This window comes from Mercenaria mercenaria, chromosome 5 (genome assembly GCF_021730395.1).
Source record: "Mercenaria mercenaria strain notata chromosome 5, MADL_Memer_1, whole genome shotgun sequence".
Taxonomy (NCBI): domain Eukaryota; kingdom Metazoa; phylum Mollusca; class Bivalvia; order Venerida; family Veneridae; genus Mercenaria; species Mercenaria mercenaria.
In genome coordinates this window covers 82892271-82916916 of record NC_069365.1, presented here as the reverse complement: position 1 = coordinate 82916916, position 24646 = coordinate 82892271, and the positions used below count along the sequence as shown (strand labels likewise).

The 24646-nt window shown below is 34.5% G+C and overlaps 1 protein-coding gene across 1 annotated transcript in view; it reads left to right on the top strand.

Moving 5' to 3' along the window:
• The window catches only part of LOC123557781 (transient-receptor-potential-like protein), a 123561-nt gene that overhangs the window by 68689 nt on the left and 30226 nt on the right, over positions 1 to 24646 (top strand). The window contains exons 2-8 of the mRNA XM_045349468.2: positions 1739 to 2726; positions 5003 to 5345; positions 8675 to 9116; positions 11578 to 11773; positions 13609 to 13824; positions 18691 to 18723; positions 21222 to 21272. Of these exons, the coding sequence (XP_045205403.1) occupies positions 1755 to 2726; positions 5003 to 5345; positions 8675 to 9116; positions 11578 to 11773; positions 13609 to 13824; positions 18691 to 18723; positions 21222 to 21272 (2253 nt within the window). The 5' untranslated portion in view covers positions 1739 to 1754. The remainder of the gene's footprint in view (positions 1 to 1738; positions 2727 to 5002; positions 5346 to 8674; positions 9117 to 11577; positions 11774 to 13608; positions 13825 to 18690; positions 18724 to 21221; positions 21273 to 24646) is intronic.

Here is a 24646-nt window from a genome sequence, read left to right as displayed (position 1 = left end):
GTTTTCTTCATTAAGTAATACCCATTGGAACACTTATCGGTAGAGGGTTTTGGAGGTGAAAACATTCGGTGTTGTTCAACAGGCGTCTTCTCGCCAACTGGACCAATTCACTGGAACGAATATTGGCAGAAGGTTGATAAAATGATTAACATCCGGGTTGTTAACAAAACGCGTCGCCTCGACCGCTGGAACAATTATCTGTATTGGGTTTTAAAGTTTCAGTTTCAGTTTACTGGCAATCAGCAATACATTTGCCTTTGGCCATTTACAAATATAAAAACTTATGGCAAAGACAATCATACACAAGAAAGTGAACATACAGACAAAAGACAGAGAACAAAACAGAATAATTGTATTCGATGAGAAGACAAGTAGATTTTTAAGTGTATTTTTTCGTACACATAATGCTTCTTTAATAAATTTTTCAAGACTATACATATAACTTTTACTACTGGATGACGTTAATGCATTAAACTTTTGCACAGTAGGCCATGAGCATCGGCCCAGGTACTTGGATCTTATGCTACTATATCGTGAACAACATCGTATGAAATGATATTCTGACTCGATGGCATTTTGATTGCATAATTTACATAATTTGTTATTCCTTTCTACTTTAACATATCTTCTTAACTCTATCTCTAAATTATGTGAACATAATCGCAAACTGGTCATTTGTTTTCTTAGGTTGTCATTTGATATGACTAAATACTTTTCAAAACGAAATGCAGTTTTATATTTACAATAACTATCTAATTTTGAAATGGCATTAATATTAACACTCCACTCTTGGACAAAGTGGTCCCTTATTCTTATTTTTAACGAGTTATACTAATTTACACTAGTATCAAAGAGAAATCTGATATTCGAATATCCAAGGTGATCTATGATAGAATGATTACTGCCCGGCCGAGTAGTATTCAAAATAATTATCACACATTGAGAGTGTTCGAAATAAATCTCTGTTGGTCTATGGAAATTTTACATTGAGTGTTATCTGAGATAAAATGAATCGGTACATTGATGAATAATATCTTAGTAAAAGAGGAAAAACATCAAATATATTTCATTGACATTTTCAGTATAGCAAGAAGAGCATTGACATTTTCTGCTGATGGTCGAAAATGTACATAAAACACAAATTATTTCACTCGTAAATACCAGACTGATGTTTTCAAATGTGATTGTGCGAAACCTTAAAATATTTCGTTTCATGTTCACTACGTGAAGACCTTAAATGGAATAAAGCAAACACTTACACTTTACAAGACTAAAAATTGAAAGTTGCAAACGAGTTTCTCATTTCTACTAACATTCTAATAATTATGTGATAACGTCTTAACCTATAAAAAATAGTTTGCTGTTATGCAATCTAAAGCATTGAAAGGCAGTAGCGGGGCGGACTTATGCATGAGACTAAGCACATTAAAATGTTCATACTTTTAAAGGACACAGTTGAAACCTGATATTTCAAACTTGCTTATCTCAAAATTCTGGCTATCTTGAAGACATTTTCAAGACCCATCCCGAAAGTCCCGAAAACATTGCGCAAAATATCATTTTAGTCGAGTTTCGGTTATTTCGAAGTAAAACGCATGACCGCTAGGAATACGAGAAACAGAGTCCAACTGTTCTTTAAATCGTACTTCATTTCTTAAAATCATCGCTTTAATAGCATTAACAAAACTTTCGTCAATTTTATATACGTCTTTTAACAAAGTCATATTTTACATTTTAGGCTCTCCAATTAGGCCATGCCTTTTAAGATGGGAAGAAAATCAACCAAGTCTAGATCAAGCAGAGGTAGTTCAAGACGTTCCGCTAAGGTGGCGCCAATTGCAATGCCTCTTCAGCCAATCAAATGCTGCCAAAGAATCGCACCAAAAGAGCGCCTTTTCTTGGAAGCCGCCGAACGCGGTGACAAGCACACGATGTTCCGGTGTCTTCAGCCGCCAATGCCGGTGAACGTAAACTGTACCAATATGTTAGGACGCTCAGCTATTCAGATAGCCGTAGACAACGAAAACGTTGAGATTGTTGAACTCTTATTAAAACAGAATGGTGTCAAAATTGGGGATGCGCTGTTATATGCTATTCGTGAAGGGGTGTTCAAAATCGTTGAAATGTTAATAGATCACCCATCAATTACGCCAGACATGCTTGGAACTGAGTGGTACAGGTCAAAATATGTCGGCGAAATTGGCGATTCGGAAGAAAGCAATGACTATTCGCCAGATATATCACCTGTTATATTAGCAGCTCATTGCAACCAGTTTGAAATTCTTCAACTTTTGCTCATGAGGGGAGCGGTTATAGATCGTCCCCATCAGTTGTCTTGCTCATGCCGGAAATGTCAGGAGAAAGTCACCGAAGACGGCCTACGTCATTCTTTAAGACGTATAAATACATACAGAGCTCTCGCAAGCCCAGCTTGGATCTCTTTAACCAGCTCAGACCCCATTCTCACGGCTTTCAAACTGTCATGGGAGCTCGAGAAATTAGCACTTCGTGAGAATGAGTTTAAAGACGCGTATATAGCCTTAAGCAACCAGTGTAAGAAATGTGCCTGTGATCTGCTGGACCAATGTCGAAGTAGTGAGGAAGTTATTGCAGTGCTAAACAGAAGGAATGACAGCGACTCAGATAACGAGGAATGTGATGGTAATACAGAAGGTACCATGGCTCTTTCCAGGCTTAAACTAGCTATCAAATACGAGCAAAAACAGGTAAGTGTTCTCGACCAATATTGTAAATCATATATTTTCGCGAGGCTATAAGTTTGCACTATATTTTTGGCATTATTTCGCTAGGCAATAATCTGCGTTATATGGTTTTCTTTGGAAATCAAACATGACATTTTATACATCCGCGAGTAATACATCCGCGAGTATTTGTTTTCGCAGATACGGACATTAAGCGAATAAAGCTTTAGATAAAACGATCGCAAAATTGTATGATTTTACAATGAAGCCAGAAGTTGGATCCTAGTTCCTAGACCCTAGTACCTAGTTAAAAAAAGATATGAGACGTACAAATACAGTCTTTTCACTTGCATCGAGACAACATTCTTTTACTGCAAGAAGAAACCGTATTTTTAAAATGTTTATTTGTTAAATAAGATATGATATATACGAACAATAGAGGCATCGCTGGGAAACCTGCAAATGTCACAACTCCGCAGTGTTATATATTAATCATGAAACGTATCTTCTTTATTTTGCTAAACCTCATTATTTTTTACTCCTTAGAGACATCAAACCAATCCATAGATAAAAGCTGACATTTTTCTGTAAACCTATATAATGGCTCAGTATATATAATTGGTATAATTAGTATTTGCTCATTAAAACACAGTATGTACACAGATGATATCTGTTCTTTCATGTGATTTAATCAAAGTACAATGTATGATGTTTAACTTACGGTAAAGCTTATTTTTTTTCTATTTTGTATGGGGTACAGGAAGCGACATGTAATGTAACGTTAACCATATTTGTAAATCGTACAAAGGGGGCAGTATTTTTTTTCCCGATACGTTGTATATCCGAACTCTTCTGTATAGATAAGTTGATAACGTATAACGTTTTAAGTCCCATACCGGTGGAACACCGGAGGGGACTGTAGGAATGCCCTCCGTCCGTCTGTGCGTCTGTCCGTCCGCAGATCTGAATCCTGCAATTACTCAAAAAGTCTTCAAGCTAGGCTCATAAAATTGGTATGTAAATAGAGGGATATATGTAGATTATACACGTACATGACTTATGCTTGTAGGTCAAAGGTCACTATTGAAGGTCAAGTCAAAATTGTTCTGCACCATAACTTTTATATACATTGATGGACTGTCTTAGTGCTACACACAAACGTTCCCCATGATGAGACAATGTGTCAACACATGATCTATGCTTGTCGGCTAAAGGTCAAGGCCATCGGTAGGGGACTTCTGCATTGCCACTTACTTGTTATACTTTATGCTACTTAGTTACGTATGCCATTTATGCACTGTACGCGTTTATAGATTTGGTCTAGCTATTTTGTTGGAGCATAAACACGCGCTCTATAATAAAGATGTTTTATAAAAATAATTTAGATGTTGTTATACGGGATCGGTGCGCCTTAAGGTGGTAGATATATTGGTCCCAGGGCTTTAGTTCAAGGGCCGATACAGGTCTTGTACGCCTATATCGCATTGAGACACATCAGCTCTGTTATAACCTTTTTATTGCATGTGTTCGACTCTGCTGATTTCTTGAAAACAGTATAAAAATAGGTTGTCCAGCGTCATTGAACAACATATATTTCAGTATGTATTTTGAATTGAAAGAAAAAAAGCGTCGTATTTAAACATATCAAGGATGGCCCCTTTTTCGTGAGATTGCATGCACAATCTGACGTCATTCCCAAACAATACATGAACAAAATGGCGTATTTAAAAACTATCTTTTTAATTCAGACATAAAATGTCAAAAAAAATATTGAATTATGGCTTAAAGTAATTTTTCTGACGGTAAGGATCAAAATTGAATCGTCACGACTATATTATTTTCACTGGTTTTAAAGATATTTTAAACTGTATCTTTTATCGTAAAGCAAATAAATAACAGGTGTACGTGGGTGGGAATAATGAAGAGAATTAAAAATAATCGTTTAAAAACCTTTGAATACATGCTTTTGGTAGTGTGTTTGTTTTGTGCTCCACGGTAATGGATATTTAAAACATGTTGACCGTTTTCAAGAACACAGCAATGTTCTATATTGAAATATGGTACTAACTGTTACCTTTCAAAACAAGGAAGTTGAAGTAGATATTGAAATAATACAGCTGATATTATCATATTTTTATTTGTATAAAAAATAAGTGATATGAGGCGGTAAAACCTGCATAAAGACTATCCCTAATTTAAGACAAACCCATTATTAAGACCATTTTCTCAAAGAATGGAATTTCTCTCTGATCTGTCTTTGAAGAATAATTTGTGAACCGGTTTAATAATTTCTTTTACAGTTTGTTGCTCACCCCAGTTGCCAGCAGCTACTTACTAGTATCTGGTATGAGGGTCTGCCCGGATGGCGGAAGAGAAACACCATATCCAAATTCACAATATGCCTAGGTCTGTGTGTCATGATGCCATTCATGGCATTATACTACTGGATTTTCCCGCTTAGTAAAATCGGAAAGCTTCTGAGAACACCGTTCATGAAGTTTTTATATCATAGCGCGTCATTCGTAACGTTTCTGGTTTTATTGATGTGGGCGTCAACAGAGATAAACAGTCTGAAAGACAGAGAAAACCTTCGAGGACCTCCACCCACAACGCTAGAATGGCTGGTCTCTATATGGGTAACAGGTAAGTTGTAAACGAAATAGATACATGTATTTCTAAAACAGTGACTTGTCGTGGAATAAAATCATTATTTTGAGTTTTAAGTGCGAAAAAATTATAGAAATCTGTCGCTGCCCGAGTGATATAAAAATGATCATCTGAACAACAGTGATGTTTTTTTCGGTTCTAACTCGATATTAAAGATTACTACGGACATCTTTCTTCTCCAGCGCCCGCTTTGGCGTTTGACGTTATGACGTAATTATATTTATCAAATTTTAAAGTCATGAGAGTGCATGAAAGCCATTACACAATTTTGATATTACACTGGTCTATTTACATTCTCCCCATTCGTTCTGTTGAAAATTATGACTTTCATTTTGTATGAAACCGCAAAAGAAAAGGCGCCAAAGATACCTTACTGTAGCATAATGATAACGTGCCGCTGTTTTGACGACGTCCACGTGTATTCAGGGAGAACGTTCCTTAGATGACGCCGTAGTTGTTCTGTCTAGTGAATAGAATGACCGAGCTGCTGATTATAATAACTGGAAATGAAACATAATGTAAATAGAAGATACAAGTCAAATGGTTTATCGCGGCCAGAAATTTGTACAAACCGGACAGAAGTTGCGAAATTGTCATTTGTGCAGGAAAGAAGCGTTTACCATAATGTCCAGTACTGGACAGATGTAGTGACCATGCACGGACACAGCCAATTTTCTCAGAGGGGGTTCCGATCCCGTGCCCCACAACCCTGGAAATTTTGAAATTTAGCACTTCATTTTTTTGCATTCTGGGACAGTTTTATGGACTTACCTGTTAAATTTGGGAAAATGATAAAATCAAGCCTTCTTGAAGGTAAAATTCTTAGTTTCTTTTAGATAAATAATATGAATTATGTCGGGGTCGTATGTAGCAGCAGCCGCATATACTTTACATGCAGTCCTAATGTTGCCTTTTTCGAAAAACATTTTCTTTCCTTCTTGTCTTCTTTCCTTTTTTTAAAGATTTTCCAGAGGGGGTCCGGACCCCCGGTTCACTCACCCCTCTGGATCCGCGCATGGTGACATATCATGCTTTCTGTTTATGCAGGTAAACTTGTGTTTGGTTAAATTTCAACAGAACACAATTGTCTGAACAGTGTACAAACTCATTACTGTTTTTTCAGGCAAGGGTGGAAAAATAAGTGGTAGACAATGAAAGCAGTAACATTTTGATTAAAAAAAAAAATAAACAATGAGACAAACATTTCCAACATCTTTGGACGGTTCAAAAATCCCATGTTAAACATACGGTAAAGTCCGAAACGCGTGAAAATGTTCCGAATGTAAATCGGGTGAAGTAGGCGCTCTATGTATAGAGTTAGATTATGTGTCTAGATACTGTACCAGAGGGGTCGGTCAATTAAGGGTTATTGATTAAACTGGGCGAGTCTACTTACTTATTACTTGAGGATGAAAAAAAACGTGTTTTTCAAATGTTGCTCTTAAACAAGGGTGGCGGTTGCACTACTAAAAGTACAACAACAGTTAATTCACAACAAATCGTACGGCATGTTTTATAATCAGTAGAAGCTAGTCGTATTTACGCTTATGAGACCTGTTTCACTCATAAGTAAAGAATTCACAGGTCCATCATGAAATATTTTCCCCAGCGCGCATATACTTCACCTTTTCAATATGATCGCGGCCTCCCCGGCCGGCCGCGATCAATGAATTCATTTTTTCGGAGTTCATGTGAAATGAACGACAGAATAGGATCGGCAAATTAAACATGAATCCATGCATTTGCCGATCCTATTTTGTCGTTCATAACCCAATTCACGAAGTTGCTGATCCTATTCTGTCCAAACGTTTTTGGTTTTTGAGATGTGCATTTAAAAATATTTATAACTGGTTGTCTTAATACTGACTTATTTGGCGAACTCATCTAATGGCAAAAATTTGAATTTCGTGAAAAGATATTTCATTGTCGTAACCATTTAGGCCAATAGACTGCTGACAAAAAATAATGTCCAAAATGCATCATTACTTTCATAATGTTTTCTCAAAAGAGTGCGAATAAATTAATTGAAAATTTGTATCAGAAAGGCTTCTTTTCATGCAAACGCAAAGTTTTCAAAGCACAAATCAGTTGAACATGTCACTTTAACAATTGATATTTTCTTTATTCACAATGTTATATATAATATTGATTTGAAAACTCAACAAGAAATCGTGACTATGATATTAAGACTGACATTTAATCAGATGTTTATCAAAGAAACACGAGAATCTCGTGACATTTAAATTCACAATTCTAGACGCCTGTTAGAGTTACATAACTAGAGAAACATTACTCATTAATATCAGAGCCATGGTAACTAGACATTGTACGATGGTATTGCATTCTAAAATTTCTGCGTATTTGGTAAAGTATTTAAGAAATATCATACTTTTTATGGGAAACATGTACGCATAAAAGTCTCAAGTAGTGAAATGAATATACGAATGTAATTATATCCATTGCCCGTCTTTCATTAAAATATTCTATCTGAAATGTAGAAAATCCTCATCAGATGTATTTATCTTTACTTAATATACTTTTGTATCAATTAATTTTGTATGAAGAGTTGCTCATAATTAGATGTCATGCAATAACAGGAAACTATTAAAAAAAAAAAAAAAAAAAAAAAAAAAAAAACACTACTCACCCCGCAAAAAATTCCAAAACAAAACAGCCACTCCTACACTTGTCTTCTAAATAACAGACAAATAAAAACGGCTTATACTTTGAACACCAACACTTTATCTATTTGTAATAATTAAGGTTCATGTAAAGCGTTTGAGACCACCCTTAAGGTAAATTTTCATTTTGGAAATTATACCGGACAGACTCATAATATTCATTACATGCATCTACGGAGTTGTTCAGAAGAAGTAGAAAATACTTTCTATAGAAGTCACCTTGTTTGGTAATATGTATTTTGTCTTACAAAACATGTACTTCAGCTGTCCACATTCTATTTTGTACAAAGTATCAAACTTCTTTTTCAAACATATTTTTTCTCTAAGTTTGTTTTTGATGTGTGTCTTACATACTTATCTAGGTACCCCGGGAAATGAAAAATAAATTACTTTTATATTTGTTGAAATACTGCAGTTTTTTTTTTCAATTTGACAGCTCTACTTTCACTTTCATTTTGCAATTTTTGCATTTTTTTTAAATATACATCGTTTGTAACACTATGAGGTGTAAAAAAACTAAAACAAAAATTCACCCGACGGGTTGTTTCAAAAGACTTTACATGAACCTTAATTTGACTTTGTTGTTTTCTGTTATGTAAACGGAATATGACATTTTAATTTTAGGATTTATATGGTCAGAATGCAAGCAGTTATGGGAAGAAGGACTAAAAGCCTACATCCGGCAATGGTGGAACTGGATGGATTTTATCATGCTCTCACTCTATCTCACGACCTTCACCTTGCGATTCGTCGCCTTTTTCCAGATGGAGTCTGGGAAATACGGCCCGCGGGAAATGGAGCGCAAGAACTGGCCGCTTTACGACCCTACTATGGTGTCCGAAGGACTATTTGCGGTAGCGAACGTGTTTAGTTTTGCGCGCATTATTTTTCTATTCCAAGCTGATCAGTATTTAGGACCTCTACAGATATCACTGGGATGCATGTTGATTGATATTGCGAAATTCATGTTGATATTTTTCCTCGTGTTGACATCGTTTGCCTGTGGCCTAAACCAACTGTATTGGTATTATACTCCAGATGCCGGAAACCCGCCTTCATTTTACACGTAAGTGTATGACGTAATTTGAAAATTTGACGTTAAAAACGGGTCGTGCACAAATACGTGTACAACATAATCAAATGGGTTAAATATTCATTACATGTATGAGTACGTGTAAGAAATCCTTACACGTATTCATAAGTGTCTTGCAAAAAGTGTGTGACATTTAATACTCACGTAACAGGTAAATTCATACGGGTATTTGAACGATAAGATTTGATGTTACAAGTGTTTTATCAACGTGAACGTATACGTCAGGATCTGGCTACAAAAATCAAATGAGCCGCGCCATGAGAAAACCAACATAGTGCGTTTGCGACCAGCATGGATGCAAACCAGCCTCCGCATCCGCGCAGTCTGGTCAGGATTCATGCTGTTCGCTAACAGTTTCTCTAACTGCAATAGGCTTTGAAAGCGAACAGCATGGATCCTGACCAGACTGCGCGGATGCGCAGGCTGGTCTGGATCTATGCTGGTCGTAAAGCCACTATGTTGGTTTTCTCATGGCGCGGCTCAAATCAGTATGTTCTTGTTGAAATAATCAATGAACTGCACGAGCACGTCTTTCTCATACCTGAGTTCAAAATGATACACGCTTCTCTGACGGCTTGAACAAATTCCCTAACAGTGCCTGACTGTTTAAAGTTGTTTTTAAAGGTAGGATTTCCAACGGACAGAATTCAGATTATAAACATGGTAGGTGTTTTACATTGGAGTAAACACCGAAAAGCACAGTTTTATATGTAATCAAATACTTGTTTTATATCTGGAGAACGTTGTAGACTAAATGAAATAGGGAGGTTGAAATTTGATACTCGTTCGAGTACGGCTACATATAATAGGTTTATTATAACAGTACCTTAATGTACAATCTGGTATCCGGCTCAAGCGGAATTTGTTAGGGTTAGATTCATGGAGGTTATTACGCCGAGTGTGATGCGGCCTGGCAAAATCCACTTGATCTGACAGCATCATTGCAAATCCAGGTACTGCTGTAATGACCATTTCATTATATACACACACGTGCGCAAAACGTAACATCATACATTGACGTTATGATGTCATGTTAACTGACGTCATGACGTCATACATATATTTATATACATTGTATGTTTGCCTGAAGAAGTATTTAAATACGAAACGCGTTCCAAACTTGAGTTGTCTTCTTTCTTTAACCATATTATACACACACGTATCGTAATTACTGGCGTTATTAAAGCAGAAATTCTCTTTTGGAACCCTGAACTGTTTAACGCAATTTACCTCAAGACGCCATCATTACGCCATTTCTGATTGATTATTCAAATGTCCGATGGAGGTTGAAAACATTGTTTTGTATCATTTAGTGAAACAGATGAGACTGAAAATTCGTAGGTATATAATAATCCGTTTGTTGTATATTCATATAAGCGCATGTGATGTCATAATTCAGAACATAGAAATTTATTTAACGAATGTAGACGTACACGTTTATAATTCACATGTAAATCCTTATTTTTCAGCACAAAACCAAGTGCATTTCGTTTGAGGTACTATTATCAAGCGCCTGTTATTGTCTACACGTATGCATACACAAACACGGATTGACATCTTAGCTTATTACATACTCGTTTCTATTCCCCGTTAGATACGTTATGTAATGTGAAAGGTTATTAGCTTTTTATCGGGAAATATGCGCTCGTTCTTTAGCGGAAGAATATTGCGCTCTTAAAGTCGCGCAATATTTCCGCTGCAGAACTCGTGCATATTTCCCGATACAAAGCTAATAACCTATAATAACATAGATTTATTACATGTTATATGTTACACAGAGATATATGTTACAGCATGAGCCATTGTTTCAGACTATAACGTTATTTTTTGTTTCAATACATACTCGTTTCCAATTCCCGTTAAGTTACAATGGTACAGGAAACGTCAATATTTTTCCATATACCGACGCCTGAATTTCATGTTATTTAATGTGTGTTGTTGCATGAATTCTTTTATTTATTTCAGTATTGTAAATCTTATTCAGGCTATTGAATAAATTCGCAATATCTACATTATATTTATACGTGTAGATACTTATGTAATGAAAAGGTTATTTTCTTTGCATCGGGAAATATGCACGAGTTCTTTAGCGGAAGAATATTGCGCTCCTAAAGTCGCGCAATATTTCCGCTGCAGAATTCGTGCATATTTCCCAATACAAGATAATGACCTATAATTACCCTTAATGGAATAATTGATTCATCGTACTCAGATACCAGTTACTACTTCATTAAAAATCAATTTTAGATTGCTTCAAGTACTTATCAAAGGATATATTATCCTTATTAGATGTAATATCAGAATTTTTTATAATTATTTCTTTGATCGTATACAAAGGTTATTAAACTCTGTAAAGGTTAAAGGCATTAAAGCGTTTGATGGAACTACTTTTTTATGTTTAATGTTTTAATCTATAATTTCAATTACTTTACAGTTTAGAAAATAGTTACCGGACATTATACTGGTCATTGTTCAGTCTGACCCAACTTAAGGACATAAAGATCAAAAATAGTCAGTATTTTACGGAAACTGTCGGGGAACTACTTTTTATGGTGTACCATACCATGGCGGTGATTGTGCTCATCAACATGCTAATTGCCATGATGTCTAACTCCTTCCAAGAAATTGAGGTCAGTAATTTCTTTTTTGTAATTTCCAAAATATAGATTTTATCTTATCAGTTTCATCACAACACGTGATATTTTTCTATTTTCTAGAAATACATTTTTTCGGCGTATTGATATGAAATATATGATGGTAATTTACAGAAATTATTTCTACGGAGGTAATGGATATGTCCTGGCATTTCCGTGATACTGCTGTGGAAACCATTTTCAATTATGATTTATTCTTTTTTTTTTTTATAAAACTTCTATAATACTACGATTCTCAGGCGTGACAGACTAATTACGTTGATAAATGCAATCTGAAATAATGAGGTTCCCAACAGTACATGTTGTAAGTCTTCAAACAATTAAATATTAAACGCCATAGCTGCCAGACTGATGTACTTTTTGGTTCAAATTGATTTGTTTGTTGACTGTACCATCATTTTTAGTGTTTAATTTTCTTTAAATGATCGATGTTCGAACGGCAGAAAGACAGTATGTTTTGTAACTACTTGGTTTTTCAAGAGTGAGCACTTGTAAGCATTGGTAAGGTAACAGCAACTCGGAGACCTTTTCGTATATTAGTAAAGAGTTAAACATTTCTCCATTCAAATCTTCTGACTCTTGTCCTCCCTTTAGAGTACATTTGTTATTTTACATTGGAAATCCTGTAAGCCAAGAATGTTGTTTAGTAACAAATAACCAGAATTCCCTAAGTGAAATAAGGACAAGAGTCCAAAAAATCAAATTAAGTGTGATTCTTCTTAAATAGATTTTTTTGTCATTAATCCGATTGTTTTTCTTCCTTCTTCAACTGTTTTGGATATGAGTTTAGTATGTATTGTATGGACACAAAGGAATGGTCGACGAAATATACATGTATATTCAGTGAATAAAACATCTTAGGTCATGACAACTTCATACAGTTGAGGCATTTCGTATATATATAGTTATAGGCTGATCACTACCAAATCAAGTGTAAGCCTACGCAGGTCTATCACAAGCAGTCTTAAAATAAAGTCCTAATCTTTCCTCGTGCCGTGTCTCAATAGCATTGTGTTTTCCTTTACTTTACCGCGTTTCAGTATATATTGAAATCGGCATGTTCCTATCGCATGCACGTTAAAGAATTTCATATCTCGGAAAGATACATTGAAAGAAGTGAAAAGAAGTACCATTCAGCGGGCTGTATTCATTGAAGTGGAGCAGTAAAGAAAACAAACATATTAAAGTTTATAACCACGGATTTAGTGATGTTCACCCTTATAGCTGAGTCATCTCTGCTTCAGAAATTGAATTGCCAATCAAATTTTTGAACCACTGCGAGTATTGTGTTCATTCTCAAAATACTGCTTTGCCATTGGTCAATTTCAAATTTATGGTCAGAAACAACCAATGAGATATTAGAAGTATCAGACTGGTCTCTAAACACATGTTTATAACCTTAGACATATTTATCAGGGGTTGATCCAGGACTTTGGTGTAGAGGAAGAGGCGCGGAGTTTCTATGGGGGTCCGGGGCATGTGCCCTAGGAAAACATTCGTCAAGTAAACCGCATTTGGTGAAATCTGGCGTATAAATAATGCAATTTTACCAAGTTCGTAGCTTTTTGATCTGATTAGTGTCTGGTCCCACCACTGATAGCAATATAAACAAATGATATAAAATTTTGCAAGCGTGGCGAATCTAAACCTTAGACTAAAATGACTGATATCTCAGTTTTAGGCAATCAAAAGTGCATGTTGTCCCTTTTTATTTCTGAATGTCTTTCAAATGACAGTTGATAAATAGTTTAGATTAACTTTAATGTCAATATGTTTACAGTTAAACACTTTGAAATGTTCTCTTTGTTCAGAATCACGCAGATATGGAGTGGAAATTCTCAAGGTCAAAATTATGGATGGGTTACTTTGATGAAGGTTCAACACTTCCGCCGCCTTTTAACTTGGTTATCAGTCCAAAGTCTATCTCTTATTTTCTGAGAGCGCTGAAGAATTTCTTCTGCACGTGTTGCAAGACGACGCCATTTAAAAAACTTCGACGAAAAAAGTCTGCAGAAGATGGCGTTAAGGTACGTAAACTGAATGCCTTTAGCATGTTTTCTTTTCGGAATGAAGGTCAATGGTATATCTTATGTGACTTGTTTTGTTTAAAAAAGGTATTGTTAGATAGATTAAAACTAGAAGTCTATTCATTTTGTCTTAGGATTCTTTGTTTAAAAGTGGTAAATCAGAGTTTGGTCAAAAATGGATTTGTTAGAAAAACCTGATTATTTACAACTATTTGTGTTTACTTAGTGCTTAATACATGTCTAATTTTCACTTGAGATTTTTATTTCTTTTGATATTCCTATCCTGGTTGCAGATTGAGTTATTTTTGGCAAAAGAATAATTAAGATAAACATTCTTAGCCTGAGGAATGATATGCTTATAGAAACTGTTGTATTGTATTTGTCCGAGATATGCATTGACATTGTATATACAGAATTTGAACAGAATATTTTTAATATAACATACACGCTGTTTTAAACTTGCCTTTCGTTTCAGATCGTTGAAATATTCACATTACTCACATAAATCTAGAAGTTACATTTAAATCAAAAGAAGTAGTTCGATTTTTTAATGCTTTCTTATTAAAGGAGAGAGGTGGGGGAGGGGAGGGGAGGGGACGGGTGTAATTACAAAAAGTAAAAAGGAGTCTTCATGAATTGTTGTTCCTTAAATAAATCTCTAATAGATTATACAGAAACTGCAAACTTTTATAAAATTTTACGTACGACCAGCTTTAATATATAATAATACTCACACGACAAATATCTTATTTGCCGTGTTTTCGCCCCGCCGGTATGAAAACTCGAAAACACGACAAATACTTTATTTGTTGAGTTTTTGTGTTTTCGATTTGACGTTGATACATTTTAAACAGCCCGCCGCAGAGCTGGAGGATCCCAGTTCTTTTACTGGAGAAGTGATGTAACCGGAGATACTTTTATCATAATCACCGTATTTCAAGTCATTCGCCGTTAACTACGCCAAATGAGAGCGCTAGGTGGGCCGTTTTCTTATTGTGCGCTATGTTAACAATCATCGGTTCAGATCTTTTTGTGTGTCTCACTGGCGCCAGATCAGAAAGAAAATGCCTCTGTACATGTTATACCCTACCCCTAGGTATTCTATAAGAACCATGGTCATGAACGGGAAAATATACTAACCCATTTCAATCGCGTATTTCATACATAAAACACGCAGTTCAGTAAATGTGTACTATTGATATTAAACAAGCGATAATTTATCTTCCATCGTGCACCAGTCACATTGTCTCAATATTCCATATTGCAGAGATGCTGCATATATTTTACGCTTTAGTCAACGTTACAGAAAAAATTTGCGTGAACTTCCCTAATGAACATCCGGTCTAGAGGTCACGGCAGTGTGCACATGTTAAGCGAAATGTAAACACACAAAAACAGAATGCAATATATTCACAGTTTTACGATAAGACTCGAAATGATGAATGAAATTCATCTTGCATAAATTTTGAATTTGAAATCATACATTGGTATACATCTATTCTGTTTATTTAATTCATTTTGCACATTTATGCTGCATATAAACATTTTAGCGTGCACGTGTAGTAAAATGACGACTGACATACATTTCCGCATCAACAATCAGAGTGTGTCTGTAATCTAGACCGGAACTTCACCAGGGAAGTTCAAGCAAGTTTTTTGTGTACCTTTGAAAAAACTGTAAACTACACGTTGTTTTTCTAAGATAAGAAGTATTGAAGAAATGTGACCGGCACACAACGGAAGATAAATTACCACTTGTTTAATATCAGTAGTACACATTTACTGAACTGCGTGTTTTAGATTGAAATGGGTTAGTATAATTTCCCGTTCACGACCATGGTTCTTATAGAATACCTAGGGGTAGGGTATAACAAGTACAGAGGCATTTTCTTTCTGATCTGGCGCCAGTGGCGCGTCTTACATATGTGTAATTGTTGTGCGCATGTATAGCGGAAGACGCAAAAGGCATACAGACACTAAATAGGAAAATGGCGCGAATAAAATGGTAGTCGCATAATGGCGGATACAAATAGTCCTCAGCTTATTTGTTTGCTCTGTAGAACCATTTTCCTTATTTTCTTTGCATTTATTTTACTAAAATCACATGACAGATCTATGCTTGACATGTAGGTAGCATTTTCATAATGAAATAACAACATGACAGAATTTTTCATGGAAACTTAGATCATACACCACCACTACAATTTGGTGTCTCATTTTTAGCTTATTTTGCAGTTTGTATGTTTGACTAAAAACAGTTCTATTCCATCAAACATGACCCAAACTTTTCTTTTGGTTTTTATTCAGTACTGACAATATTCTTCAAGGAAATATAAGTTACAGACATTTAAAATGGGTCCTGGTGTGTGCTGCGGCCATTGGTAATATGTCAATTTTATATAGAATAAAAAACAGCTATTTAGTGTGTTGTAATCAAAAACGAAAACACGAAAACTCGACAAATCAGATATATGTCCTTGCATATATGTAATTGTTGTGCGCATGTATAATGAAAGACGCAAGAGACGTTGCGTACGTTGTTGGCGAACATCGGAAATTTTTTAGTTTCGTTCACTTCAATGTTTCATGAAATTCGTTTTAAAAATACGATTGTTTATCTTCTTATATCACAAGAAAGGCAAAACAATCTCCCTGTTAGTAAATATGATCGCATTTACGTTTAACAATTAGTAAAAATTTAAATCGACATAGAGTCATAGAAAACAACACTAAAACGTCATATAAGATGTAACAGAATTCACCAATGCGCATTATTAAATGGCTTGGTTAATTCATAAAATTATTTTTTTCCGTCAAATAAGAAGACTCGGTGACTTGACGTTAACTATATTTGACGTCATTGCAGTCATTTGCTGTTCAATACTTCCTGTAACAAAAAGGAAGCAAAAGACAGATCCAACATAAAACGTAAGATTTAATGTCTTCCCTCGACAGGATTTGTAAAAATTTCTGTATTTTCTTTAACTATTGTATGCTTTCTATAATATTTATTTTGACAAAAAGTACATAAATTCTACTTTTGAATTAGTAAGTTTTTGTCGTATATTGACTTTGATAATGGCGTTTAATATATGTATACTTTAATCTAGCCGCGATGTCACACGTGTCCAAAAATGCAAAAAATAAAATCACGAAGTTGTTACGTGCCGAAATATTTAAAGAAATATGTATTTGTTTACAAAACAGCGACTACAGTCTGAAAGTACATACAACTGTCTGCAAATTGATATGCATAAGTCTTACGTTGAATATGAATTAAATTTAACACATGAAAATTGCAAAATCTAACCGAGATGTCACAGCCGTGAAATTAATGTAACGTCGACGTTACGTTTGAAAACTAAATAATGTATATGTATTACAATTGTATCTGAACACCGCAATATAATTCACTGTCTGATAAATAGTTATATTGAATAAATATTATATAGTACATCTATATCAAATATTTCCTTAAATATCGAAACGACATGATTTATGAAAACTGTAGTCCAACCACCCCAAGTAATCCCTTTAACGTCTAAACGGCTAAAAACGATGATAACATCAGTTACGCTAATGTACGCCAACAATGAGCGTAACGTCAAGAACGAAAACACAAAAACTCGACAAATCAGATATTTGTCCTGTTTTCGTGTCGGCGGGGCGAAAACTTGACAGATAAGGTATTTTTGGTGTGTTCATGTCGGCGGTGCGAAGTCACGATAACACGACAGCACGGCAAATAAAGGGCGCCAACACGACATATACATACCCGCCAGTACGAAAACTCGACAAATAAGTATGTCGTGTCGGCGCTCTTTAAACGTCGTGTTTTTGTGTAAAATGTCTGCCACGATATATTGCACTAATATATATTTTTTCTTTGCAATAAATCATGAATTTGCGTTAACCTTCATATATCACAAGTTCTTAAAACACTTTTATGGTCCCTTTTTATGTCACGGAGTATATATACAATTTGCTTATCGGCAGTCTGAAAAGAGAGTATTTTTACATGTACTAAGAACATGTAGAAATTTTGAGTATAATTGAAAGACATGAAGTTTTGCACATGGATGGATCCTTGAGAAACCTCTCGGAATTTTATCCAATTTTCTGCGTTGAAAAAATGTTTTCTTCTAGATTAATCATAACGTCAGAAAGTGCTAAAGGACGTGAAAATACTTTGAAAGCACATCTTTCTGTCAGAATACTGTCAGTTTATACGACTATAAATTGGACTGTACTTTTGGATCGTTTCATATCATGTAGAACATTTGTATTGATTTGCTTTTCTAGTTCACACTAAATTAATTAACAGTTGAATGATCCGCTTAGTTTTAAATCAGTTTTCTATAAGTACAGATAACAACTAATATGGAGATTTTTCTTTTCGTTTTGTTAGTGCTGCGTTACTAATATCTAAATCACTATTTTAATTGAACTTTTTTTGATACCCAATCCTTTTCCTATATAGATAAACTTTAATACACCAAGGGAATAATATTATTTCTGCTATTGGCGATGCTTTCAATATCAAATGTGAATTACAAGCGGAATTTATATTTTTCATTTTAGAATTTTCAAAATTGAAACCGTTGTTACTGTTACGTCTCCAAAAACGATATTAGTATATATAACAGGTGTTGGGTTCTGTGGGTAGTGTGGGTGTCGCGATGGATCACAGTTTTTATCAATAGCGCAATCGAAATGCGATGTCTCGATTTGGTAAAGGAAAGAATTTTTTTTCTAATACTCTTGTTAGTATGTTTTGTCATTTATTTTTAGTATTTTATGTCGTTTGCATTAGAGTTATGTCATAAATGTTTTACGTATCACAGTAATTTTTATTTTATTTTGTAGGGTTTTAAACATTCAGAAAACTCAGTTTTCACGGTGAGATATTTAGTTTTGTAACGTCATTTTTTGCATGTATCTGTTTCTTGTAAATTTGAAGCATGAAATTATTGGTATCAAAAATACTCTTCAATACTTTCCACAGTTTTATGTGAGTAGAATTACGCTGGTGTTTCAAAACTTCTTGTAGAATTCATTATTGGGGTTCGATACTTTTAACTGTAATAAATGAAGTCAGTAGTTCCGTTAAAGTTACAGGGGAAATACAGCTAGATAATGTGCTTCTGTAATGGCCTAGCTACAAAAAGATATATTCTCAATAGATTGCGAAGTAAACAAAAGACAGATATTAGCCATTGTTCCCTTTTCCGTATCTGTTACAGACATTTTTTTCTAAAATTAGGCATTTAGACATTTTGTGAAATGAAAAACGTGGTTACTCGTTTTCTAAAATGAATAAAACTAATACCTCTTATATATAATACTCAAAATTACAAAGTTTAATGAATATTTTCGATTTTATTGTATATATTTTTCTCACAAACTGACTTTGGCTAGAAATACCACTAAAACTAATGTTTCAAGCTTCACACATTTTTATTATAATTCATTAATGTGTGTACACTGTCTTATATATTGATCTAGATTTTATATCAATCAGCAGTTCTACAAAATGAATGCTTATATTTTCATGCAGTGTGAAAAATACATGAAATCAATAAGTCATTTTTTTAATGACGAAAAAAGCCAGACATTTCCGAAATTGCCTAAACATTTTAGCCACTTTACAAAATTCCTAACTTTAAAAAGTGTCTTTATATTATTCGTATCATTTTATCTTTGTTATATTTTCAATTATCATGTTCATTGTCATAATAAAGTTGGCTTGAAAAATCAATGAAGTAATCTTGCGTGCCTTTAAATCAACTTAAACAGATATCTAGATAGTGTGTTTCAATGCTAATGTCATATACAATTTATACGGCAACTGTAAAGACGAGATGGAGGAGGGTAACTGATTAATTAGCATAACTCAGTCCATTTGGTATCATAACCTATCAATAAAGGCGTAATATTGCAGGAAGGTGTGTTAATTTGTAATTGACATTACACGGTTCACTCCAAACTGGTCGAAACCCGTCAATCAAACAACTTCAGTACACGGTTCAATCCAGACTGGTTGAAACCCGTCAATCAAACAACTTCAGTACACGGTTCAATCCAGACTGGTTGAAACCCGTCAATCAAACAACTTCAGAGTGTACAGTAGTTAAATACCCGCCCTGTTAGTTAGAGCACTCTAGAGCGGACGCAGTGGTCCAGGGGTAACAATGTTTGACTACGAAACCAGGGGTGGAGAGTTCGAGCGCCCGCTTCTTCAACTAAAAATTACCAACATTGGGATAAGGATCCCGTTCATGGGTGCTTCACATCTGGCACGCTAAAGAACCAGGGAAGCTTCTGGAATTGGAGCGTCTTCTATATCTTGCACCATCCTCCCACTAAGATAACAGTCTTCTGGAGCAGTCGCCCATATGGGTTACCGGTGGCGACTATAAATAAACTTATATACAGACAGATTAGAGCACTCATGTACATTTTACATAGCAGTTATACAAATGCGGTTAACTCAATACTCGAAACAAGGCACTGTGAATAGTTTGTTTCATAAAGTTCTTTTTATTCTGCCTTACATTTTCAGAGAACAGTTCAATTTTATTTAATCAATCAAATGTTAACTGCACGAATGACATAACTATTGTTTTACTTCCTAAAATATCTTTCTCTGGGGATTTTCCTTAGATTGGAATTACAGGATTTGAAATGCGAAACTGTTACAATAGACTTCCGTCAAACGTTATTTCTTTCGTTTAGGATATTTCAATTTAAGAATTTAGAATTTGTCCATTATCTCATGGTCATTTTTTCTATAATTATTTCTGCAGAACATCTGACAGACAGAAAAAAAACCATATCATAACAAATGCTTTCTCCGTTTCAAAGAAAATTATCATTGTGCTGCTAACGTGTGACGTATAACCGCTTGTAACGTTACCTCCCCACGACGTTCGAAAATCACACACGGACTCATGTTTTAAATACATACATTAAAAGAAAATTTCTTTGTTATACAATATCTATTTTAAGAACGTAAATTTCAAATAACACCGTTTTATTTTATTCATGTCCTGTTAAATCTATGGCAACGTAGATATGAGCCGCGCCATGAGAAAACCAACATAGTGGCTTTGCGACCAGCATGGATCCAGACAAGCCTGTGCATCCACGCAGTCTGGTAAGGATCCATGCTGTTCGCTTTCAAAGCCTATTGGCATTAGAGAAACTGTTAACGAACATCATGGATTCTGCCCAGACTGCGCGGATGCGCAGGCTGATCTGGATCCATGCAGGTTGCAAAGCCACTATGTTGGTTTTCTCATGGCACGGCTCAATTATATTTTTGTCAAATAAAATTTTATACATGATTCTTGAACTGATTTGGAAGATAAGCTGAATTTTTCATCTTTTATTTGCAGACGAGGGAAAGTTCTTCTGTAAACTTAAACAACGCAACAACAGATAGCTATGTAAGTTTTTGTTCTTCTGTGTTCCATAGAGGCAGGAATTTAGTACTGACGCGTGGCTTTACATCATACAAATGGAAAACTTTTTTTCTTCAAAAGCTGGGCAAACAGTCACTGTGGCTGGAAGTTATAACTTGCTTGTAGTTTTGTTTGATTAGTTCTAGTATGTTTGGAACATGATCACTTGGTAATAATTTAGAAATTTTACAGTCATTTAATAGTATTTAAAACATGCAAATAAAAATAATAAAAGCAACAACAACATCCAGTAGGAACAGTTCAACGACCGCATTCCATTAAAAAACCTACAGCAATGTAGCTATTTATTAGTAGATGTGTATAAAATGGGTAAGTACACAAAAATCATATTGTATGTTCTATTACAGTTAATGTATTATCGTTGATGCCCAAGAGCAATTTACAATTACGTTTGACAGATTTGAACTATAGGCCATATTTTCAATTTTCTTCAGTGTAAGAAAGATCAAATAAGGCAGTATGAACATTTCCATCATTAATGATAATTTTATTTGCTGGAGGCCTTTATTCATACTGTATTATAATATCATGCAAAAATTGCTAGAAGTTTGAATAAGTGAACAGCATTTTCGGTCTCAGTTCATATGTGTCTTCAGCTCAGGTTGGATTGTGGTACCTCTTCAAACATTTGAACAATTCGATTGGAACGGGATGGATTGTCAATGCCAGATTTAAACTGCATAATCCAGAATCAGATTGCTAGAACTTTATTTCTAAGCTAATAAATTACTTTTTCTAACCATTCAATAAATCAGAGTTTCACACAAGAAAACAGAGAAATATTTTAAGCAGAATAATTAACATCATATTCATTAATACCTATAACACACGTGTCTCCCCCTTGGTAGAACAGTCAGTGAACGCTTTAAAGGACATTTAATTGCACCAGTTTGTTGACATGGTTAATATTATCAACCTTTAGCCAGCTAAATTGGTCCATTATCCAATTTGGGCAGAACCATTTATTATTTAAAGGGGTGTTGAATGAAAATTTACTGACTGAATAGCGAACAGTGCAGACACGGACTTGCAGACTGATCTTGGTCTGCACTGGTCGCAAAGGTAGAACCACTTGCCGACAGCAGGCTTAAGGTTAATACATGGTATAAAAAAAAAGATTAATGAATATAACGAAGAAAATAATTGATTGAATTCCTTTGCAAAAAATAAATTCTTGAACAAAGAGAATGTTCTAACCGAGGCACAATCAGCCATTATTTGGAAACGTCAATCATTCAAAGAAAACAATATAGCTCTGTGATGGGTTTTCTCACTTATTTAAACAGAAACTATAATAACACTTCACACATTCTGTCAGGAAAATAATTCCAACTCGATTTATGTTTGAAATGTAACTAAAGACAGAACATAATTCATCCTATGTCAGCCAATATAGAGGAAATGTTTGTTGTATAGTGTAGGGTGTTTTAAGTACGTTTTCATCGTAATACATTATTCGAAATCACTAAGTTAAACGCCTCTTTAATATTTTTGTCAATAATATATTATATTTCATAAAACTAATTGTACATATATGAAATTTCTCAGGAGTTTAAACAAATACATTGTTGAGAACGTATGAATATTTCAACAAAATTACGTAATGCAAATACGTCACTTTGTTCTTTTTACGACATTTTCCCCATTGTTAAAAAGTCACTAAAATGCAAAAAAAATGTCTTTTTTCTTCAACGGGCAAATATCGTTTATAATGAGAATACTGAGGTCCAGTAACTGAATTTTTATTATATATTGTCAAATATAAATCCTAGTTTAAATGTGTTTCGAAGATATGAGAAAATAAAGAAGTTATTGTGTTTCTGTCAGGGGTTCCATGCCTTATAACGAAAATCACTCTTTTGTAATTCTAGATATTTTATTTATACATTTGTGACTTTGTAAATTGATATCATAGCAGTACTGGATTTTAGTGGAACAATTATATCTCATTTACAAAATATTTTTCGAAATGTGTTAGAAATTTCTTGAATATACTCAGAATATTTTGAAAACTTTTGCCAAAAATATGATGGGCGCGTTAAAAGTTTTGATTATTTTATATCAGTTTATGGTAGAACAATCCCATGCAGTACAGTTACATAGAAACAGTCAGGTTTCTTTCCTTATATCGTATTTTACCCTATGCAACGGAATCCTATTCTCACAGCAAAAACCGTTTAAGATCTATGACAGACGTTTCAACATTTAATGAGGACGGAAACTACGCAGTTGCTGAAAGAGTGATATAGCTTTATGTAGAAAGAGTATTTGAAATCTAAAAAGTTTCGCCTTTACTAACTCATACTTTGTTGTACTATAACACCTGTGCTTGTTCAAACCAGTAATACTATCTCTGCATTGTTTAATACTGAACATTCCAACTTTTGACCATCTACCAATACGTAAAGCAAATATAGTCAAGACTTACAATGCATGATAATAATGTGACAAATAAAAGAAAAAAAAATAATCATGTTGCTTCAAGAAACAGTAATCAGTGATTATAAAGGGTGTTAGATGCTTTTTTTTTAATTTATACAAAAGCAGCTTTCATCTTATTTGACGACTGTACAACATACGGTTACTATTTGTTGCCTTAACATGCATACATTCATTAAAATTAGGCACAATACTGACGCGAATAACAGAATTAAAATAGCAGATTTTCTCTGTTAATTTCGTTGTATCTTCAAGGTAATATAAACTAGAATTAGAAGTATCACTCGAAAATCGAGCTTTGCGGTAACGCAAGTATATTTTCACACTCGGTGGTGGATTTAAAAGTTTCGCCGGAAGCTAACAAGGCGCCCCTAGCGGACAGGAAGTAATTCTCCTCGCAGTGAATACAGAACTTCATTCGACTGCTGAAAATTATTTATCACTTAAAAATCATGCAAGAAAGGTTTCTTGTAAGTTGAAAAAAAAGAAGATTATTTTCTATTGAAAGATAGATATTGGAAAGAAACTGGAAATTAATATAATTCATAATCCTAAAACCAGCACGAGAACGCAACGAATAGAAAACGACATTACCTTGATATCGGCTAAAATTTGCAAAGTATGATATTTGCAATAACAGGTATGATGAGGTTGTACAGTAGTACATAAATTTACTATATGTTCTTTATAAAATTAACAATCTTCTGAAAGCTGTAACACATAGCCAGACCCATTTTTTAAAAAATTACTAGCCTTATGTTCTTAAATGACCAATTAACCACAAAAAACACCAAGAAAAGTCGGGATCATGTATCTTCTAAGAGAGATTTCTTATCTGACAGGTCAACACTATGGGATATCTTCCAAATTCACAGGTAAAGTGTTGGTATGAACACAGG